Source organism: Muntiacus reevesi, chromosome 20, assembly GCF_963930625.1.
Source record: "Muntiacus reevesi chromosome 20, mMunRee1.1, whole genome shotgun sequence".
NCBI lineage: Eukaryota > Metazoa > Chordata > Mammalia > Artiodactyla > Cervidae > Muntiacus > Muntiacus reevesi.
In genome coordinates, this window is record NC_089268.1 from 27,925,102 (window position 1) to 27,943,436 (window position 18,335).

At 38.5% G+C, this 18,335-nt stretch overlaps 1 protein-coding gene across 1 annotated transcript in view; it reads left to right on the forward strand.

The window, feature by feature from the left end:
- Positions 1 to 18,335, forward strand: part of TSBP1 (testis expressed basic protein 1) — a 95,634-nt gene that overhangs the window by 24,356 nt on the left and 52,943 nt on the right. Inside the window, exons 2-4 of the mRNA XM_065912140.1 lie at positions 17,016 to 17,114; positions 17,837 to 17,869; positions 18,275 to 18,307. Coding sequence (XP_065768212.1) covers positions 17,016 to 17,114; positions 17,837 to 17,869; positions 18,275 to 18,307 — 165 coding nt within the window. The remainder of the gene's footprint in view (positions 1 to 17,015; positions 17,115 to 17,836; positions 17,870 to 18,274; positions 18,308 to 18,335) is intronic.

Here is an 18,335-nt window from a genome sequence, read left to right on the forward strand (position 1 = left end):
TCTAAATCCCATATATATGCGTTAATGTACTGTATTGGTGTTTTTCTTTCTGACTTACTTCACTCTGTATAATAGACTCCAGTTTCATCCACCTCATTAGAACTGATTCAGAGGCATTCTTTTTAATGGCTGAGTAATATTTCATTGCATATATGTACCACAGCTTCCTTATCCATTCATCTGCCAGTGAACATCTAGGTTGCTCACGTGTTTTGGCTATTGTAAACAGTACTGCAATGAACATTGGGGTAAGCACGTCTCTTTCAATTCTGGTTTCCTCAGTGTGATGCCCAGCAGCGGGATTGCTGGGTCATATGGCAGTTCTATTTCCAGTTTTTTAAGGAATCTCCACACTGCTCTCCATAGCGGCTGTACTAATTTGCATTCCCACCAACAGTGTAAAAGGGTTCCTTTTTCTCCACACCCTCTCCAGCATTTATTGTTTGTAGACTTTTGGATAGCAGCCATTCTGACCGACGTGAGATGGTACCTCATTGTGGTTTTGATTTGCGTTTCTCTGATAATGAGTGATGTTGAGTATCTTTTCATGTTTGTTAGCCATCTGTATATCATCTTTGGAGAAATGTTTGTTTAGTTCTTTGGCCCATTTTTTGACTGGATTGCTTATTTTTCTGGACTTGAGCTGCATGAGTTGCTTGTATATTTTTGAGATTAATCCTTTGTCTGTTTCTTCATTTGCGATTATTTTCTCCCAATCTGAGGGCTGTCTTTTCACCTTGCTCATAGTTTCCTTCATTGTGCAAAAGCTTTTAAGTTTAATTAGGTCCTGTTTGTATATTTTTGCTTTTATTTCCATTACTCTGGGAGGTGGGTCATAGAGGATCCTGCTATGATTTACATCAAAGAGTGTTTTGCGTATGTTTTCCTCTAGGAGTTTTATAGTTTCTAGTCTTACATTTAGATCTTTAATCAACTTTGAGTTTATTTTTGTGTATGGTGTTAGAAAGCGTTCTAGTTTCATTCTTTTACAAGTGGTTGACTAGTTTTCCCAGCACCACTTGTTAAAGAGATCGTCTTTACTCCATTGTATATTCTTGCCTCCTTTGTAAAAGATAGGTCTCCATAGGTGTGTGGATTTATCTCTGGGCTTTCTATTTTGTTCCATTGATCTATATTTCTGTCTTTGTACCAGTACCATACTGTCTTGATGACTGTTGCTTTGTAGTATAGCCAAGTCAAGCAGGTTGATTCCTACAATTCCATTCTTTTTTCTCAAGATTGCTTTGGCTATTTCCATACAAATTGTGAAATTATTTGTTCTAGTTCTGTGAAAAATACCATTGGTAGCTTGACAGGGATTGTGTTGAATCTATGGGCTGCTTTGTGTAGTATACTCATTTTCACAGTATTGACTCTTCCAATCCCACAAACATGTTATATTTCTCTCTCCATCTATTTGTGTCCTGTTTGATTTTCTCATCAGTTTTTTATAGTTTTCTAAATATAGGTCTTTTGTTTCTTTAGGTAGATATATTCCTAAGTATTTTATTCTTTTTGGTGCAATGGTGATGGAATTGTTTCCTTAATTTCTCTGTTTTCTCATTGTTAGCATATAGGAATGTAAGGGATTGCTGTGTGTTAATTTTATATCCTGCAACTTTACTATATTCATTAATTAGCTCTAGTAATTTTCTAGTAGGGTCTTGAGGGTTTTCTATGGAGAGGATCACGTCATCTGCAAACAGTGAGAGTTTTACTTCTTCTTTTCCAATCTGGATTCCTTTTATTTCTTTTTCTTCTCTGATTGCTGTGGCTAAAACTTCCAAAACTATGTTGAATGTGGTGAGAGTGGTCACCCTTGACTTGTTCCTGACTTTAGGGGAAATGCTTTCAATTTTTCACCATTGAGGATAATGTTTGCTGTGGGTTTATCATATGTGGCTTTTATTATGTTGAGGTATGTTCCTTCTATGCTTGCTTTCTGGAGGGTTTTTATCATAAATAGATGCTAAATTTTGTCAAAGGCTTTCTCTGCATCTATTGAGATAATCATATGGCTTTTATCTTTCAAGTTGTTAATGTGGTGTATCACATTGATTGATTTGTGAATATTGAAGAATCCTTGCATCCCTGGGATAAAGCCCACTTGGCCATGATATATGATCTTTTTAATATGCTGTTGGATTCTGTTTGCTAGAATTTTGTTAAAGATTTTTGAATCTATATTCATCAGTGATATTGGCCTGTAGTTTTTCTTTTTTGTGGCATCTTTGTCTGATTTTGATATTAGAGTGATGATGGCCTCATAGAATGAGTTTGGAAGTTTACCTTCCTCTGCAATTTTCTGGAAGAGTTAGAGTAGGATAGGTGTTAGCTCTTCTCTAAATTTTTGGTAGAATTTAGTTGTGAAGCCGCCTGGTCTTGGACTTTTGTTTGTTGGAAGATTTCTGATTATAGTTTCGATTTCTGTGCTTGTGATGGGTCTGTTAAGATTTTCTATTTCTTCCTTGTCCACTTTTGGAAAGTTATACTTTTCTAAAAATTTGTCAGTTTCTTCTAAGCTGTCCATTTTATTGCCATATAGTTGCTGATAGTAGTCTCTTATGATCCTTTGTATTTCTCTGTTGTCTGTTATAACTTCTCCATTTTCGTTTCTAATTTTGTTGATTTGATCCTTCTCCCTTTTTTCTTTTTTCTTGATGAGTCTTGCTAATGGTTTGTCTATTTTATTTATCTTCTCAAAGAACCAGCTTTTAGCTTTGATGATTTTGGCTATGGTCTCCTTTGCTTCTTTTGCACTTATTTCTGCCCTAATTTTTATTATTTCTTTCTTTCTGCTAACCATGAAGTGCTTCATTTCTTCATTTTCTAGTTGCTCTAGGTGTAGAGTTAGGTTATTTATTTGATTTTTCTCCTGTTTTTTGAGGTAGGCTTGTATTGCTATGAACTTTCCCCTTAGTACTGCTTTTACTGAGTCTCATAAGTTTTGGGTTACTGTGTTTTCATTTTCATTCATTTCTATGCATATTTTGATTCCTTTTGGTTTCTTCGGTGATTTGCTGGTTATACAGAAGTGTGTTTTTTAGCCTCTATCTGTTTGTATTTTTATTAGTTTTTTTCCTGTAGTTGACATCTAATCTTACCACATTGCGATCAGAAAAGATGCTTGGAATGATTTCAATTTTTTTTTAATTTACCAAGGCTAGATTTATGGCCTAGGATGTGGCATATCCTGGAGAAGGTTTGAGTGCACTTGACAAAAAGGTGAAATTCATTGTTCTGGGGTGAAATGTCCTATAGATATCAATTAGGTCTAGCTATTCCATTGTATCATTTAAAGTTTGTATTTCCTTGCTAATTTTCTGGTTAGTTGATCTATCCATAGGTGTGAGTGGGGTATTAAAGGCTCCCACTATTATTGTGTTACTGTTAATTTCCCCTTTCATACTTGTTAGCATTTGCCTTACATATCATGGTGCTCCTATGTTGGGTGCATATATATTTATAACTGTGATATCTTCCTCTTGGATTGATCCTTTGATCATTATGTAGTGTCTTTCTTTGTCTCTTTCATGGCTTTTATTTCAAAATCTATTTTGTCTGATATGAGTATTGCTACTCCAGCTTTCTTTTGGTCTCCATTTGTGTGATATATGTTTTTCCAGCCCTTCACTTTCAGTCTGTATGTGTCCCTAGGTTTGAGGTGGGTCTCTTGTAGACAGCATATATAGGGGTCTTTTTTTTATCCATTCAACCAGTCTTTTTCTTTTGGTTGGGACATTCAACCCATTTACATTTAACGTAATTATTGATAAATATGATCCTGTTGCCATTTACTTTGTTATTTTGGGTTTGAGTTTATAAACCTTTTATTTGTTTCCTGTCTGGAGAAGATACTTTAGCATTTGTTGAAGAGCTGGTTTGGTGGTGTTGAATTCTCTGAGTTTTTGCTTGTCTGTAAAGCTTTTGATTTCTCCTTCATATTTGAATGAGATCCTTGCTTGGTACAGTAATCTGGGTTGTAGGTTTTTCTCTATCATCACTTTTAAGTATTTCCTGCCCTTGCCTTCTGGCTTAAAGAGTTTCTATTGAAAGATCAGCTGTTATCCTCATGGGAATCCCCTTGTGAGTTATTTGTTGTTTTTTCCTTGTGGCTTTTAATATTTGTTCTTTCTCTTTGATCTTCATTAATTTGATTAATATGTGTCTTGGGGTGTTTTGCCTTGGGTTTATCCTGTTTGAGATTCTGTGGGTTTCTTGGACTTGGGTGGCTATTTCCTTCCCCATTTTAGGGAAGTTTTCAACTATTATCTCCTCAAGTATTTTCTCATGGCCTTTCTGTCTTCTTCTTCTGGGACTCCTATGATTCAAATGTTGGGGCATTTGACATTGTCCCAGAGGTCTCTGAGGTTGTCCTCATTTCTTTTCATTCTTTTTTCTTTTTTCCTCTCTGCTTCATTTATCTCCACCATTCTATCTTCCACCTCACTTATCCTATCTTCTGCTTCAGTTATTCTACTGTTGGTTCCCTCCAGAGTGCTTTTGATCTCAGTCATTGCATTATTCATTGTTGATTGACTCCTTTTTATTTCTTCTAGGTCCTTGTTAAACTTTTCTTGCGTCTTCTCAATCCTTGTCTCCAGACTATTTATCTGTAACTCCATTTTGTTTTCAAGATTTTGGAGCATTTTTACTATCATTATTCTGAATTCTTTTTCAGGTAGACTCCCTATCTCCTCCTCTTTTGTTTGGTTTGCTGTGCTCTTATCATGTTCCTTTACCTGCTGAATATTTCTCTGCTTTTCAACTTGTTTAGGTTGCTGTGTTTGGGGTGGCCTTTCTGTATGCTGGAAGTTTGTGGGTATTCTTTGTTGTGGAGGTTCCTCCCTGTGGGCGGGGTTGGATGAGTGACTTGTCAAGGTTTCCTGGTTAGGGAAACTTGTGTCAGTGTTCTGGTGGGTAGAGCTGGATCTCTTCTCTCTGGAGTGCAATGAAGGGTCAAGTAGTGAGTTTTGACGTGTCTATGGGTTTGGTGTGACTTTTGACCACCTGTATTTTTGCGCTCAGGGTTATGTTCCTGTTTGGTTGGAGAATTAGCTTGGTATGTCTTGTTCTGAAACTTCTTGGCTCTTGGGTGGAGCTTGGTTTCAGTGTAGGTATGGAGGCTCCTGGATGAGCTCTTGTCAATTAATGTTCCCTGGAGTCAGGAGTTTTCTGGTGTTCTCAAGTGTTGGATTTAAGCCTCCTGCCTCTGGCTTTCAGTCTTATTCTTACAGTAGCCTCAAGACTTTTCCATCCATACAGCACCGATGATAAAACATCTAGGTTAGTGGTGAAAAGATTCTCCACAGTGAGGGACACCCAGAGAGGTTCACAGAGTCACATGGAGAAGAGAAGAGGGAGGAGGGAGATAGAGGTGACCAGGAGGAGAAGAGGGGAAATCAAAAGGGGAGAAAGCAATCTAGTCAGTAATCAATTCTCTATTTGCTCTCCACAGTCTGGAACACTCAAAGAGGTTCACAGAGTTCCACAGAGAAGAGAAGAGGGAGGAAGGAGATAGAGGTGACCAGGAGGAGAGGAGAGGGAGTCAAAAGGAGAGAGACCAATCTAGCTAGTGATCAGTTCCCTAAATGTTCTCCACAGCCTGGAATATCCAAAGAGATTCACAGAATTAAGTAGAGAAGAGAATAGGGAGTGAGGAGATAGAAGTAACATAGGGGAGAAAAAGGAGAGTCAAAAGGGAAAGAGCAATCAAGCCAGTAATCACACTCCTAAGTAAAAATGGGTACTGAAGATTGGGTTCTTAAAGGTACAAAATTGATAACAAATACCAAAAAGCAAAGATTAAAAATCTAGAGTAGAGGTTAGACTCTCAAAAATACAATAAAAACAAAACCGCAAAAGTTATAAAAGAAAAAATATGAAATTTGCTTTAAAAATAGGGGTTTTTTTAACAAGGTAATAGTAGGCTTTAAAATGAAAATTAAAGGAGTAATAAAGAACTTAAAAATTAAAAAAAAATAAAGTTAAAAATGATAATAGTAAAATACATCTAGGAATTTCTCTGAAGCTGTTGAGGGCATGGGGTCAGTTCAGTTTCAGATAGTTCCTTGTTCCAGCTTATACTTCTTCTCAAGGTCTATAGGTCCCTTCCAATGTAGTCAGTGCTAACTACAGTGTTTTAATCTGTTGCACCTGTCACTTTCAAAGCAGTTCCTTCTTTGTTTATTTTAGCTTCCTCTGTTTGCAAGTCTCTTCAGTGTCTAACTTCCGCCCTGACACAAGGGGGCAAAGGTGGTCATTTATTTAGGCTCACTTGTTCAGTTGTGCTGTGGGGAGGGAGGAACACTGCAAACACATATCACCGGCGTGTGTGGGGAGTGCTCACAGTGTCTGGGCCACACTGGGTTTGGCCCTGCTCAAGGCATGTGTGCTTTCCCAGTCTACACTGCTCAGGCTCCAGGTTGCCCTGCAGGGGAACTGTCTAAAGTGGGCCCTGGGTTGCGTGCACTTCCCAGGTCCAAGCCACTCAGGTTCAGGTTCCTGAGTACTCCACAAAGGCACAAACTCTGTTGGGCCTGCATTCTGTCCCTTCCCAGGTTCGAGCATCTCAGACAACCAGGTACTTGGTGAGCTCACTCTCCCCAGATGGGGTGGTGCGTCTTGTCACCTCCCTGGTCCTGGCTGCTCAGTTTCCCAGGTATGCAGTGGGAGCAGTCTCAGGTGTGCCGTGTGTCTCCTCTGGGGAGCTGATCTCTGGCTGTGACCCTCCTGGTGGATGTCAACCATCCAGGATCCCAGGAAGACTTGGTTAGCAACTGGGAGCCTGCTCCCAGTTTGGTAGAGGATGCCATCTCTGGGGCCAAGCTTGCCGCTTTCCTTCCGGCTCTGGCTGTCGCCTGCCTGCCTCTCTGCCTCTGTCGGAGGATGGGCGGGTTTGCTGCCAGCTAACTTTCCTCTGGTGTTTGCTCATTCCTTTGTTCTATGAGAGGACCCGGCAGTCCCTTAGGTTAGAGCTTTTCGTGGGAAAGTTCTCTCTCTTTCTTCTTCCTTTTTTTTTTTTTTTTCCTCTCTTTCTCTCTGGCTATCCCACAGTTTAGGTTGCTTTCTCAGGTTAGCTCCCTCAGATTGCCCTCAGGACATTCAGGCCAGGTCCTTATCCTAAGCAGTGCAGTCCGCACCTCCCTGTTCAGCCCCTGCTTGCTGGTGGCAGACACGAGCATCTGGGCTACTTCTCCACTGGGAGTTGCAGTTAGGCGGGTAATCTCTGGGTTTTATTTATTTATTTTTTTCCTTCCAGTTATATTGCCCTCTGAGATTCCAAAACACCCCACAGACCCACCGGTGTGAAGGTTTCCTGGTGTTTGGAAATTTTCCTTCTTTTACGACTCCCTCTCCAGGTGGGGTCTCCGTCCCTAACTCTTTTGTCTCTCTTTTTACCTTTTATATTTTGTCCTTCCTCCTTTCAAAGACAATGGGCTGCCTTTCTGGGTGCCTGGTGTCCTCCGCCAGCATTCAGAAGTTGTTTTGTGGTATTTACTCAGTGTTCAAATGATCTTTCAGTGAATTTATTGGGGAGATTTTAAAAGACAGTGAGGTCTTTGTCTTATTGTTCTCTTCATCTCTCTCTTGGATCACTCATAAAAGAAAACTAGCTATCATGTCACGAGCAGCCCTCCTAAGGAAGCCCACATGGCAAGGAATCAAAGCCTTCTTCCAACGGCCATGAGTAAGATATCTTGGAAACACACCTTTCAGCCCTGATCAAGCCTTCAAATGACTGCAACCCCAGGCAACAGCTTGACTGCAATTTCATAAAAGACCATAAAAGAACCACCCAGCTAAGCTACTCTTACCCTCAGAAAAATGTTTTTGACCCTCAGAAAATAAGTGAGATAATAAATGTTTGTTGTCTTGAGCTGCTAACTTTTGGGGTAATTTGTTTCTTATCAACAGATGTGATAATAAGACCAGACTGTCAGATAAAATATTTAAGTAAGTTCACAATGAGTGAAGTCAGTTCAGTTCAGTTCAGTTGCTCAGTAGTGCACAACTCTTTGCGACCCCATGAACTGCAGCACGTCAGGTCTCTCTGTCTATCACCAAATCCCAGAGCCTGCTCAAACTCTGTCCATTGAGTCAGCGATGCCATCCAACAATCTTGTCCTCTGTCATCCCCTTCTACTCCTGCCCTCAATCTTTCCCAGGATCAGGGTCTTTTCCAATGAGTCAGTTCTTTGCATCTGGTGGCCAAAGAATTAGAGCTTCAGCTTCAGCATCAATCCTCCCAATGAATATTCAGGACTAATTTCCTTTAGGATTGACTGGTTTCATTTCCTTACAGTTCAAGGGACTCTCAAGAGTCTTCTCCAACACCACATTTCAAAAGCATCCATTTTTTGGCACTCAGCTTTCTTTATGGTCCAAGTCAATCATCTTTAATATCATACCCTCTAAGCACTACCTCATAATCCAACAACAGGCATTTCCAAAGAATACATGCAGCTAGAACTCCTATACACTGGCTGTGGGAGTGTAAACCATTGTAGCCACTTTTGAAAACTATTTGGTAAGTATCTACTTAAGCTAAACATAGCCGAGCTATGACCCAGCAATTTCACTCCCAGATAAATACCCAACAGAAATTGGTGCAAATACTTATCAAACAATATGTATGGAGTGCTCATAGAAACTTTATTTATAAGAACCAAACATTATAAATAACTCAGATGTTCATGCACAGAGGAATATATAAATAAGTTGTAGTGTATTTCTAAAATGGAATATTGTGCAGCATTGAAAAAGAATAAACTATAGCTGCAAGCACAACAACATGGATGAATCTCATAATTTTAAGTTAAAGAAGCCAGACAGCAGAGTGTATAATCTATAATTCCATTTATATAAAGTCTAACTTATATGCAGAATACATCATGAGAAATGCTGGGCTGGAGGAAGCACAAGCTGGAAGCAAGATTGCCAGGGGAAATGTTAATAACCTCAGATATGCAGATGACACCACCCTTATGGCAGAAAGTGAAGAAGAACTAAACAGCCTCCTGAATAAAGTGAAAGAGGAGAGTGAAAAAGTTGGCTTAAAGCTCAACATTCAGAAAACTAAGATCATGGCATCCAGTCCTGTCACTTAATGGGAAATAGATGGGGAAACAATGGAAACAGTGGCTTACTTTATTTTTATGGGCTCCAAAATCACTGCAGATGGTGATTGCAGCCATGAAATTAAAAGACGCTTACTCCTTGGAAGGAAAGTTATGACCAACCTAGACAGCATATTAAAAAGCAGAGACATTACTTTGTCAACAAAGGTCTGTCTAGGCAAGGCTATGGTTTTTCCAGTAGTCATGTATGGATGTGAGAGCTGGACTATAAAGAAAGCTGACATCTGAAGAATTGGTGCTTTTGAACTGTGGTGTTGGAGAAGACTCTTGAGAGTCCCTTGGACTGCAAGGAGATCCAACCAGTCCATCCTAAAGGAGATCAGTCCTGGGTGTTCATTGGTAGAACTGATGCTGAAGCTGAAACTCCAATTCTTTGGCCACCTGATACAAAGAGCTGACTCATTTGAAAAGACTCTGATGCTGGGAAAGACTGAGGGCAGGAGGAGAAGGGGACAACAGAGGATGAGATGATTGGATGGCATCACCGGCTCAATGGACATGGGTTTGGGTAAACTTGGGGAGTTGGTGATGGACAGGGAGGCCTGGTGTGCTGCAATTCATGGGGTCGCAAAGAGTTGGACACAACTGAACAACTGAACTGAACTGAACTGAAAAACAGAGAAAACCAACCCTTGCATAGAAATCAAACCATAAGTACTTTTGGTGGGGGTGATATGGAAAGGGAACAAAAAAAGAACTTTCTAGAGGGCTAGAAGTGCTCTATATCTTGATCTAGGTGGAGTCTAACTGATATACCTTCACATAAAAATACATTAAGCTGTGCACTGAAGGTTTGTGCACTTTTCTGTACATATATGAGATTTAACAACAAACTCTGAAATTTTAACATGGTTAAGATACAGTTCCAGAATTACCAAAAGGAAATATTTTTCTTTTCAGCTTTATGATTGTCTGTAATTTTTATTTTTATAACAAGTATGCACACTTTTTAATTTACAAATGTCAGTTAAAAAAAGCTGTACATTACAATTTAGCTGTCATTTATTACAACTATGAAATAGCCAAAAGACTAGGAGAAAATACACTGAAATGTTAAATGATTTTTCTCTCCCAAAAAGGAGTAATTAATTTTTTCTTATTATTCTGTTTCTCTATTTTCAGCATGCAGTGTTGAGCATGAATTGCTTTTATAAGAGGGAAAAATGTTTAAAGTTTGACTGGCAGAGCTGTCCTTTGTCATAACTGTTACCAGGAGCACCAGGACAGGAAGATGAGCCAAAACATAGTATTTCTGAGGAACTTGTGGAAGGGTTTACTGACAGAGGGTTACATTTTTCAAGGTTTGTATTAGATTTTTAAATATGTTATTTCATGTCATTTTAAATAGGTATTACTTGACCTATAGGACATTGCATGCAGTAAGTATGGAATAAATGTTTACTTTATGAAAAACAGGAGTATTAAAGAAGTCTGTCGGCTCATGTGCATTATATATATTACATAATAGTATAATCTACCAAAATGGTAAAGTGAACTGTTGTAGCCTAGTGAACCATTGTGAATAGAATCTCCAAAGGCCACTCATCTCAGAGCACCCTTCTTATGCAATGAGACTTTCCCTGCAACACTCTAGGCAAATTTTGCCTATCCAGGCAGACACAAACCACAAAATCAAGCAGAGAAGACTATAAATGTTTCCCTATGAGAAATTTTATGCATCTATCTATCTACTACTTTTATGATTTAAAAGACAAAGCAAAATCACTGTGCAAACACAGAAAATATTAGAAAATACAAAAAATTAATTCTTCATAAATATTAGAAAATTAAAAAATTAATTCTGCATAACACCACAATGAAAGATCATTATTATTAATTTAATGCATGTTTTGACTTTCAGATTAATTTGTATTTTAACTTATTTGAGCTTCTTTTTTCCATGTAACTAATTATATCATATGCTCTTCCCATGTCATTAAAAATTCTATAAAAACATGCTTTTCTGTGTTGTGTAATATATTCAGGTATACAATAATTTATCTAATAATCCCTCTGTTTTAGCACATTTAGGTTTCTCTTTCTTTTCTTTAATTTCTCACACTGTACACTTCACCCTTCTGACTCATTTTGTAACTAGAAGCTTTTACCTCTTAATTTCACTCATCTCCACATCCTCTTTCCCTCCAGCAACCAATTGTTTTTTCTCTGTATCTATGTTTCTGTTTCTATTTTCATATGTTTGTTCATTTGTTTTGTATTTTAGATTTCATGGATAAATGAAATGATATGGTATTTTTCTTTCTCTGTGTGACATTTCACTTAGCATAATACCCTCTAGTATTATGAGGCTAGTGAAAACCCTGGCTTAAAACTCAACATTCAAAAAACTAGATCATGGCAAGCAGTCCCATCACTTCATGGCAAATAGATGGGGAAACAATGGAAACAGTGACAGACTTTACTTCCTTGGGCTCCAAAATCACTGTAGATGGTGACTCCAGCCATGAAATTAAAAGACTCTTGCTCCTTGGAAGAAAAGCTATGACCAAACTAGGCAGCATATTAAAAAGCAGAGATTACTTTGCTGACAAAGATCCATCTAGTCAAAGCTATGGCTTTTCCAGTAGTCATGTATAGATGTGAGAGTTGGATCATAAAGAAAGCTGAGAGCCAAAGAATTGATGTTTTTGAACTGTGGTGTTGGAGAAAACACTTGAGAGTCCCTTGGACAGCAAGGAGATCAAACCATCAATCCTAAAGGAAATCAGTCCTTAATATTCATTGGAAGGATTGATGCTAAAGCTGAAGCTCCAATTCTTTGGCCACCTGATGTGAAGAACTGACTCATTGGAAAAGACCCTGATGCTGGGAAAGACTGAAGGCAGGAGGAGAAGGGGACAACAGAGGATGAGATGGTTCAATGGCATCACCAACTCGATGGACATGAGCTTGAGCAAGCTCCAGGAGTTTGTGTTGGACAGGGAAGCCTGGCCTGCTGCAATCCATGGGACTGCAAAGAGCTGGACACAACTGAGTGACTGAACTGACTGAATACCCTCTAGGTTAATTCAGTTGTTGAAATGGAAACCTTTCATTATTTTACATGGTTGAGTAATAGTCCACTATATATATATGTATTCCACATCTTCATTATCCATCTAACAATGAATAACAACTTAGATTGTCTCCATAGTTTAGCTTATTGTGAACAATGTTACAATGAACGTGAGTGCATATACCATCTCGAATTACTGTTCGATCTCTGGGTTGGGACATGTCTCCTGCATTGGCAGGCAAGTTCTTTGCCACTGCACCATCTGGGAAGGGCTGGCAATAGTAACTTTAAATTTTCTAATCTCATCCAAATGCCTAAAGTAAAGGACAAGTATGCCTTTAAGATGTAATCTTTGATTATCAGTCTTAGATGAACAAAGTGTACAGATCAAAGGTGACACTTGCTATTCATTAACGTACATTTCTTAAACTGCAAACTCTAACAAATCAAATCCATTGAAAGTTACATATCTGAACTCTTTCCACATTAGTTCTTTACCCTCTTTAGTATTTTAGAATTCCTATTGTGTGTGGTCAGCTTTCTAAAATAGATCAAATGTTCCCCACCCCCACTGGAAGTATACAAAGGGCCCATACGTAATTTTTTTTAACATGTACACTACATCATATTGACAATAATGAGACATTCAGCACAGGGGTGTATTAGTTAGGATTCTCCAGAGAAACAGAATGAATAAAAAGTGTTAATATATCTAGAAAAAGAGATTTATTGTAAGGCATTGGCTCACAATTGTGATGACTTGCAGGTCTGAAATCTATAGGGCTGGTGAGTAGGCTATAAGAGCACAAGAGAGTTGATATTGCAGTCTTGATTTTGAAATCCACAGGGAAGGCCAACCAAGTTGGAAACCCAGGCAAAGTTTCTGTGATACATTCTTGAGGCATAATTCTTTTTTCTTTAGGAAATCTCAGCCTTCACTTTTAAGGCCTTCAGCTGATTGGATGAGTCCCAGCCATATTATGAATAACCTGCTTTACTTAAAGTCTTGTGATTGTAAATGCTTATCACATCTAAAATATACCTTCATAGCAACATCTAGACTACTCCTTGACCAAATAACTGGGCACACAGCCTAGCCAAGTTGATAGATAACAGTAACCATCACAGGGGGTATTTAGGTTTGTTTGGTTTAGTTGAGTTTGGGTTGAGATTTATGATGGTGGTAGTAGTTATAATGGTAATATCAAGGAACTATAATATTTCCTCCATTAGAATTTCTCTGCATATTCACATTTAGGCTATGATAAGATAGCTGCAATTCAGAAGCCAGGCTGCTGAGATATTAAGCTATTTTGCAAAATGTTATGCAATCAAATTCTACATAATTCTATTATGGTATGCTATTAACACAGTCAAAATTATATGGTTAATATTTGTTATTATACACCATGGAATATTACTCAGCCGTTAAAAAGAATTCATTTGAATCAGTTCTAATGAGATGGATGAAACTGGAGCCCATTATACAGAGTGAAGTAAGCCAGAAAGATAAAGAACATTACAGTATACTAACACATATATACGGAATTTAGATAGATGGTGGCGATAACCCTATATGCAAAACAGAAAAAGAGACACAGAAGTACAGAACAGACTTTTGAACTCTGTGGGAGAAGGGGAGGGTGGGATGTTTTGAAAGAACAGCATGTATATTATCTATGGTGAAACGGACCACCAGCCCAGGTGGGATACATGAGTCAGGTGCTCAGGCCTGGTGCACTGGGAGGACCCTGAGGAGTCGGGTGGGGAGGGAGGTGGGAGGGGGGATCGGGATGGGGAATACGTGTAATTATATGGCTGATTCATGTCAATGTATGACAAAACCCACTGAAATGTTGTAAAGTGATTGGCCTCCAACTAATAAAATAATTTAAAAAAAAAAAAAATTTGTTATTGACTTCTGTATTTACAGTGGTTCTAATAACTTTGTGATATAACTAGAATTAATCTATGTCAATAGATGAGTCAAAATATGGGGTGATTATTTAAATACTAGTAATTTAAATTTATATATGTAAAAATTTTAAATGACTCCTTCCTCATCAGCCTAGGTCATAAAAATAGGCTAAATAAGGATTTCAACTATCAAAGTCAATCTTAGAAGACAAAGTAGGTAGGTGGAGAATCCTATACCTGGAGAACATTACTCTCTTCCTCCTGCACCTCACTGCTTAGTCTAAAATATATCACCATGGACAGTAGGCCTCCAAGACTGAAATGAAATGTGGCTTTGTAAACAGAATATGGGCTCTGGAGTCAGAAACTCTACTGTTTGCTGGTTGGGCAGTTTCAGATGTCTCAGTAATAAAGGATTTCATTGTGAAGGATATTGGGGATTAAATGTGTTGGTCCTTGGAAAGTATCTACTACAGAGCTATATTGGGGAAGGAAATGGCAACCCACTACAATATTCTTGCCTGTGAAATCTCATGGAGAGAGGAGCCTGGCAGGCTACAGTCCATGGGGTCGCAAGTAGGGTACGACTTAGCAACTAAACCACCACAGAGCCTTATGGTTCCTAAACACTTAATAAAAGGGGGTTTTACTGCTCTCTTTGTCCTCCACAATGGCTTGTGAAATCCCATTCACTGGCTCATTCTTCCTCACACCACAGACCTCTGAGCTTTCCCTTACTACATTTAACTCCATTGCCTCAGCTTCATGATTCACCCCTCATTTGTTTCAAGGAACCTAGAAATGTTTTTCACTTTTAATCATCAAACATTTATTAAGTCCCTAACTGCCTCAAGAGTTACAAAGATGAATGAAACACAATCTCTGGTCTCAAAATCCCTGAAAATTAGAAATTATTCTAGAGCCCAGACAGAGTAAGTTCCTTTCCAGTATCCTAAGTTTAAGATCCTCCAAAGTATTCTGAAATCTTTACAGCCTCTTGGTTCCCCTCTTCCTTTCCTCCTGCCTCTAAGTTCTAGTTCTTTGTTACAACACACATTCCAGAACTTTCATAGGCCATACTCCTGTAGTCTGCTTAGGTCTGATCAACCTGAGCCACACAATTCCTCTGTGACTCTCTGCATCCTTGTTTACAAGGGCCTCCCCCACACCCAAGTTCATACTGCTCAGAAACAGTGAGCTTGGGGTGTTTGTTTTATCTTGATCGCCCTCTGACAAAGAAATCCAGATGACACAGAACCCACTGAAGACAATACCTGGAAGATGGCAGTCTTGGGTATGGACTGACGCCTTCCCTGAGGCCTCCTTGACTCTATTGGATCAGGAGTCTTCTCTTTGGGAACTTAATACAACTCTTTTCCCTTCCTTGCCTGCTTTCTTTCAAATTCAATATCCTTTCTTTCACTCTCACTGATTCCTCTGGAAGCCTGAGGAAAACAAACTCACATTCAACCTGTAGAGTGAGTACTGATTTATCCTTCAGTTTCTGGAGTTGGAATTGATCAAAGAAAATAGCTATTTTCTGGAGAAACAGGAAAATTCCTCAGTCTTTTATCTCACTGCCTATAATACTGCTCACTTTATAATCTTCCTCAATTCTTTCTCTTATTTTCTTCAGGAAGAGAGTGGAGCATTTTCTTAGTGGTCTAACATAAGAACATTCTGGGTACCATTCAAGAGGCTTGATCCAATATACTACGTGTTTATTTCTTCTTCCCCTAAGGATTATTTCACATCAGATATGAAATTGTTACTTTCATGATAGAGGCCAAACTACTTGCTCTTCATTTTAGTGGCCTATTAAGAGCAAATCTCTGAAGGTTATTTGCTAAGATAATTTTGGCTTCTGACCTAATACCTAGAAGACTCAGCAAACATATTCCTAATTTGCCCTAATTGGAGGTATATTGTTACATCTTGAGGTGAATTCACATATTGCTTTGCCTTTTTGCAGTATCCTTAATCTTGGTGTAATTTTCTTAGCCCTTCAAAGTCCACTTTTCTTCAGCAATTTTCACAGTCATAGGCAGATTTACGGTTCGTTCTTTCATTCATTCATTCCTCCCATTCTTTCTCCCATCCTTCCTCATTCCTACCTTTGTTTTCTCTCTCTTTCCATCTTTCCTTCCTTTTTTTCCTTCTCCCAGTGCCTCCACAGTCTATGCTCTTCATAACCACAGCAATACAATCTTGTTAAGATTCTCTCTAGTGACATATAAACATACATTAGGTTAGAAAGTCTCACTGAGCTCTCTCCTACTGACCACAGTAGCAACCCTCACAAATATCTATCTTATAATGAAGGACTTGGTAAGTGATATTTGAGGGGTCTTTTTCAATAAGAAATTTCTGTCCTCTGCTGTGACTTGCATTAGTATGAACTGAATGACCTACAGTCAAATTTTTTGATCACCCAAGAAAAATTTTTGAGCATTCATTTCTTATATATGTATAATGCAAATTTTATGAACATACTACTCTACTAATACAGAAAGAAAGCAGAAAGTCTATAAAAAATTTTTACAGACTTTAAAATGGAAAGTCTATGAAATTTTAAGTTATAAGTTACATAAAAATGAAACTAATATTTCTAACATCCCAATGGATTTCTTTACATGCCACTGGCTCTGCTCACCATCTCTTGCCCACAGAGTAAGGAGTTCATTGAGGAGGAAATCTGTCAGATTTCCCACTCTAAACCAAGGGTAAAGCATCTGCGAGTCTTAGTATCTGACCAAAAGGATCAACAGAAAAGCTAAGAAATGGGAGGGAACATATGTGGGGACAATAAGATGATGAAAAAGGAAGAACAGAGTTGAGGTAGCACAGAAAGGGGTGAAGGGGAAATGTCTATCTGTACGTAAGAGGTACCCAGAAATTGTCTCTGATAATGACCAGGTCTAAATAAACAGGCTACAGGTGAGTTTTCATTTCAGAAATAGTTTTGGCTGTTATCCTGACGCTACTGGGATTTGCCATTCTCGCTATTTTGTTAACAAGATGGACACGGCGCAAGCAAAATGGTGAGTAACAATGAGTGAAAATGGAGATCCTCTATGGAAGCCACAGAGGTAGCAATGTTAAGATTCAGTCTGAGTTTGTTTCTATTTAACAGCTATCTAGAGCCTTTACCAATACTCTGGAAATCCATTTCAATACATGTAATCTCTGACCTATTAGTGATTCCCCCTGCATCTCACATTAGAGAAAAAAAAGATCACAATGAGTTTAACAAGAGAAACAATCTGAATAGTCTAAAAGAAAGCTATCTGAGCTCCAAGGGAAATTACCTTAGGAAAAGAAAACAGAAGAGAGAAGGCACTGCACTAGTAGATGCCACTGGTTAATATTATATGGAAAGAATTCAACATTTTTAGTGATTAGGGAGCTGATAAGAAGAGACAAATATAGAGTAATAGTTGTCAGTGAAACAGAGATATGGCTTGTGAGACACCTTCAGGAATTTTCTTAGCATCTTTCCCAATTCCTTCTAGTCAACTGCATCCCCTCCTTATTTCTTATATTCAATGCCTATAAGCTCTCAGAGAATAGTAGATCATATGGAAGGATAAACAAAACAAGGCTGACTGGAGGCATGGGAAAAAAGGTAGGAACCAGTAACACATGATGTCAAGACCATTTGGGGAGCAAAGCAGCATGGTTTAGAGTGAGGAGAGTTGAAACAGGATAAAGAACACCTCTCACAAGTGGCTAATAGAAATATTTTTGCTTAATTCCTCCACAGAAGTTGATATCTCAAGATACAGTTCTGAACAAAGTAAGTACTTACACCCATGAGAAAAAGAAAGCATTTATGAAATTTCCATAAATCAGGGACCAAATCTGTCTTGTTTACCATTGCATTTCCAGCACCTTGCATAGTGTATCATTCCATGAACTGAACTTCTAAGTTACAGGGAGAATTTCACCAAGAGGAAAAAGCAACTTTGAGACCCCTTTTGATTATTATTCAGCCCAGATAATATTATGAAAATGGTGACTGGCATGGTCACTTAGCATAATCTACTCCTGCTATTTATACACAGTCCTTAGTTCCTGCAAAATTAATTCCCCATCATTACCTGTTATCAGGAGTTCATGTCTACATTAGGTCTCAGAATCTTAAAGCCCCACTAATTTTAAAGAAGCAAAATCATGGAGCTCTCTCTCCTTTTTCTTCCAGGTGCTGGTCTGCTGGACTATGAGGATGACAGAGGTAAATAAACTAGGAAATACTAGAGAAA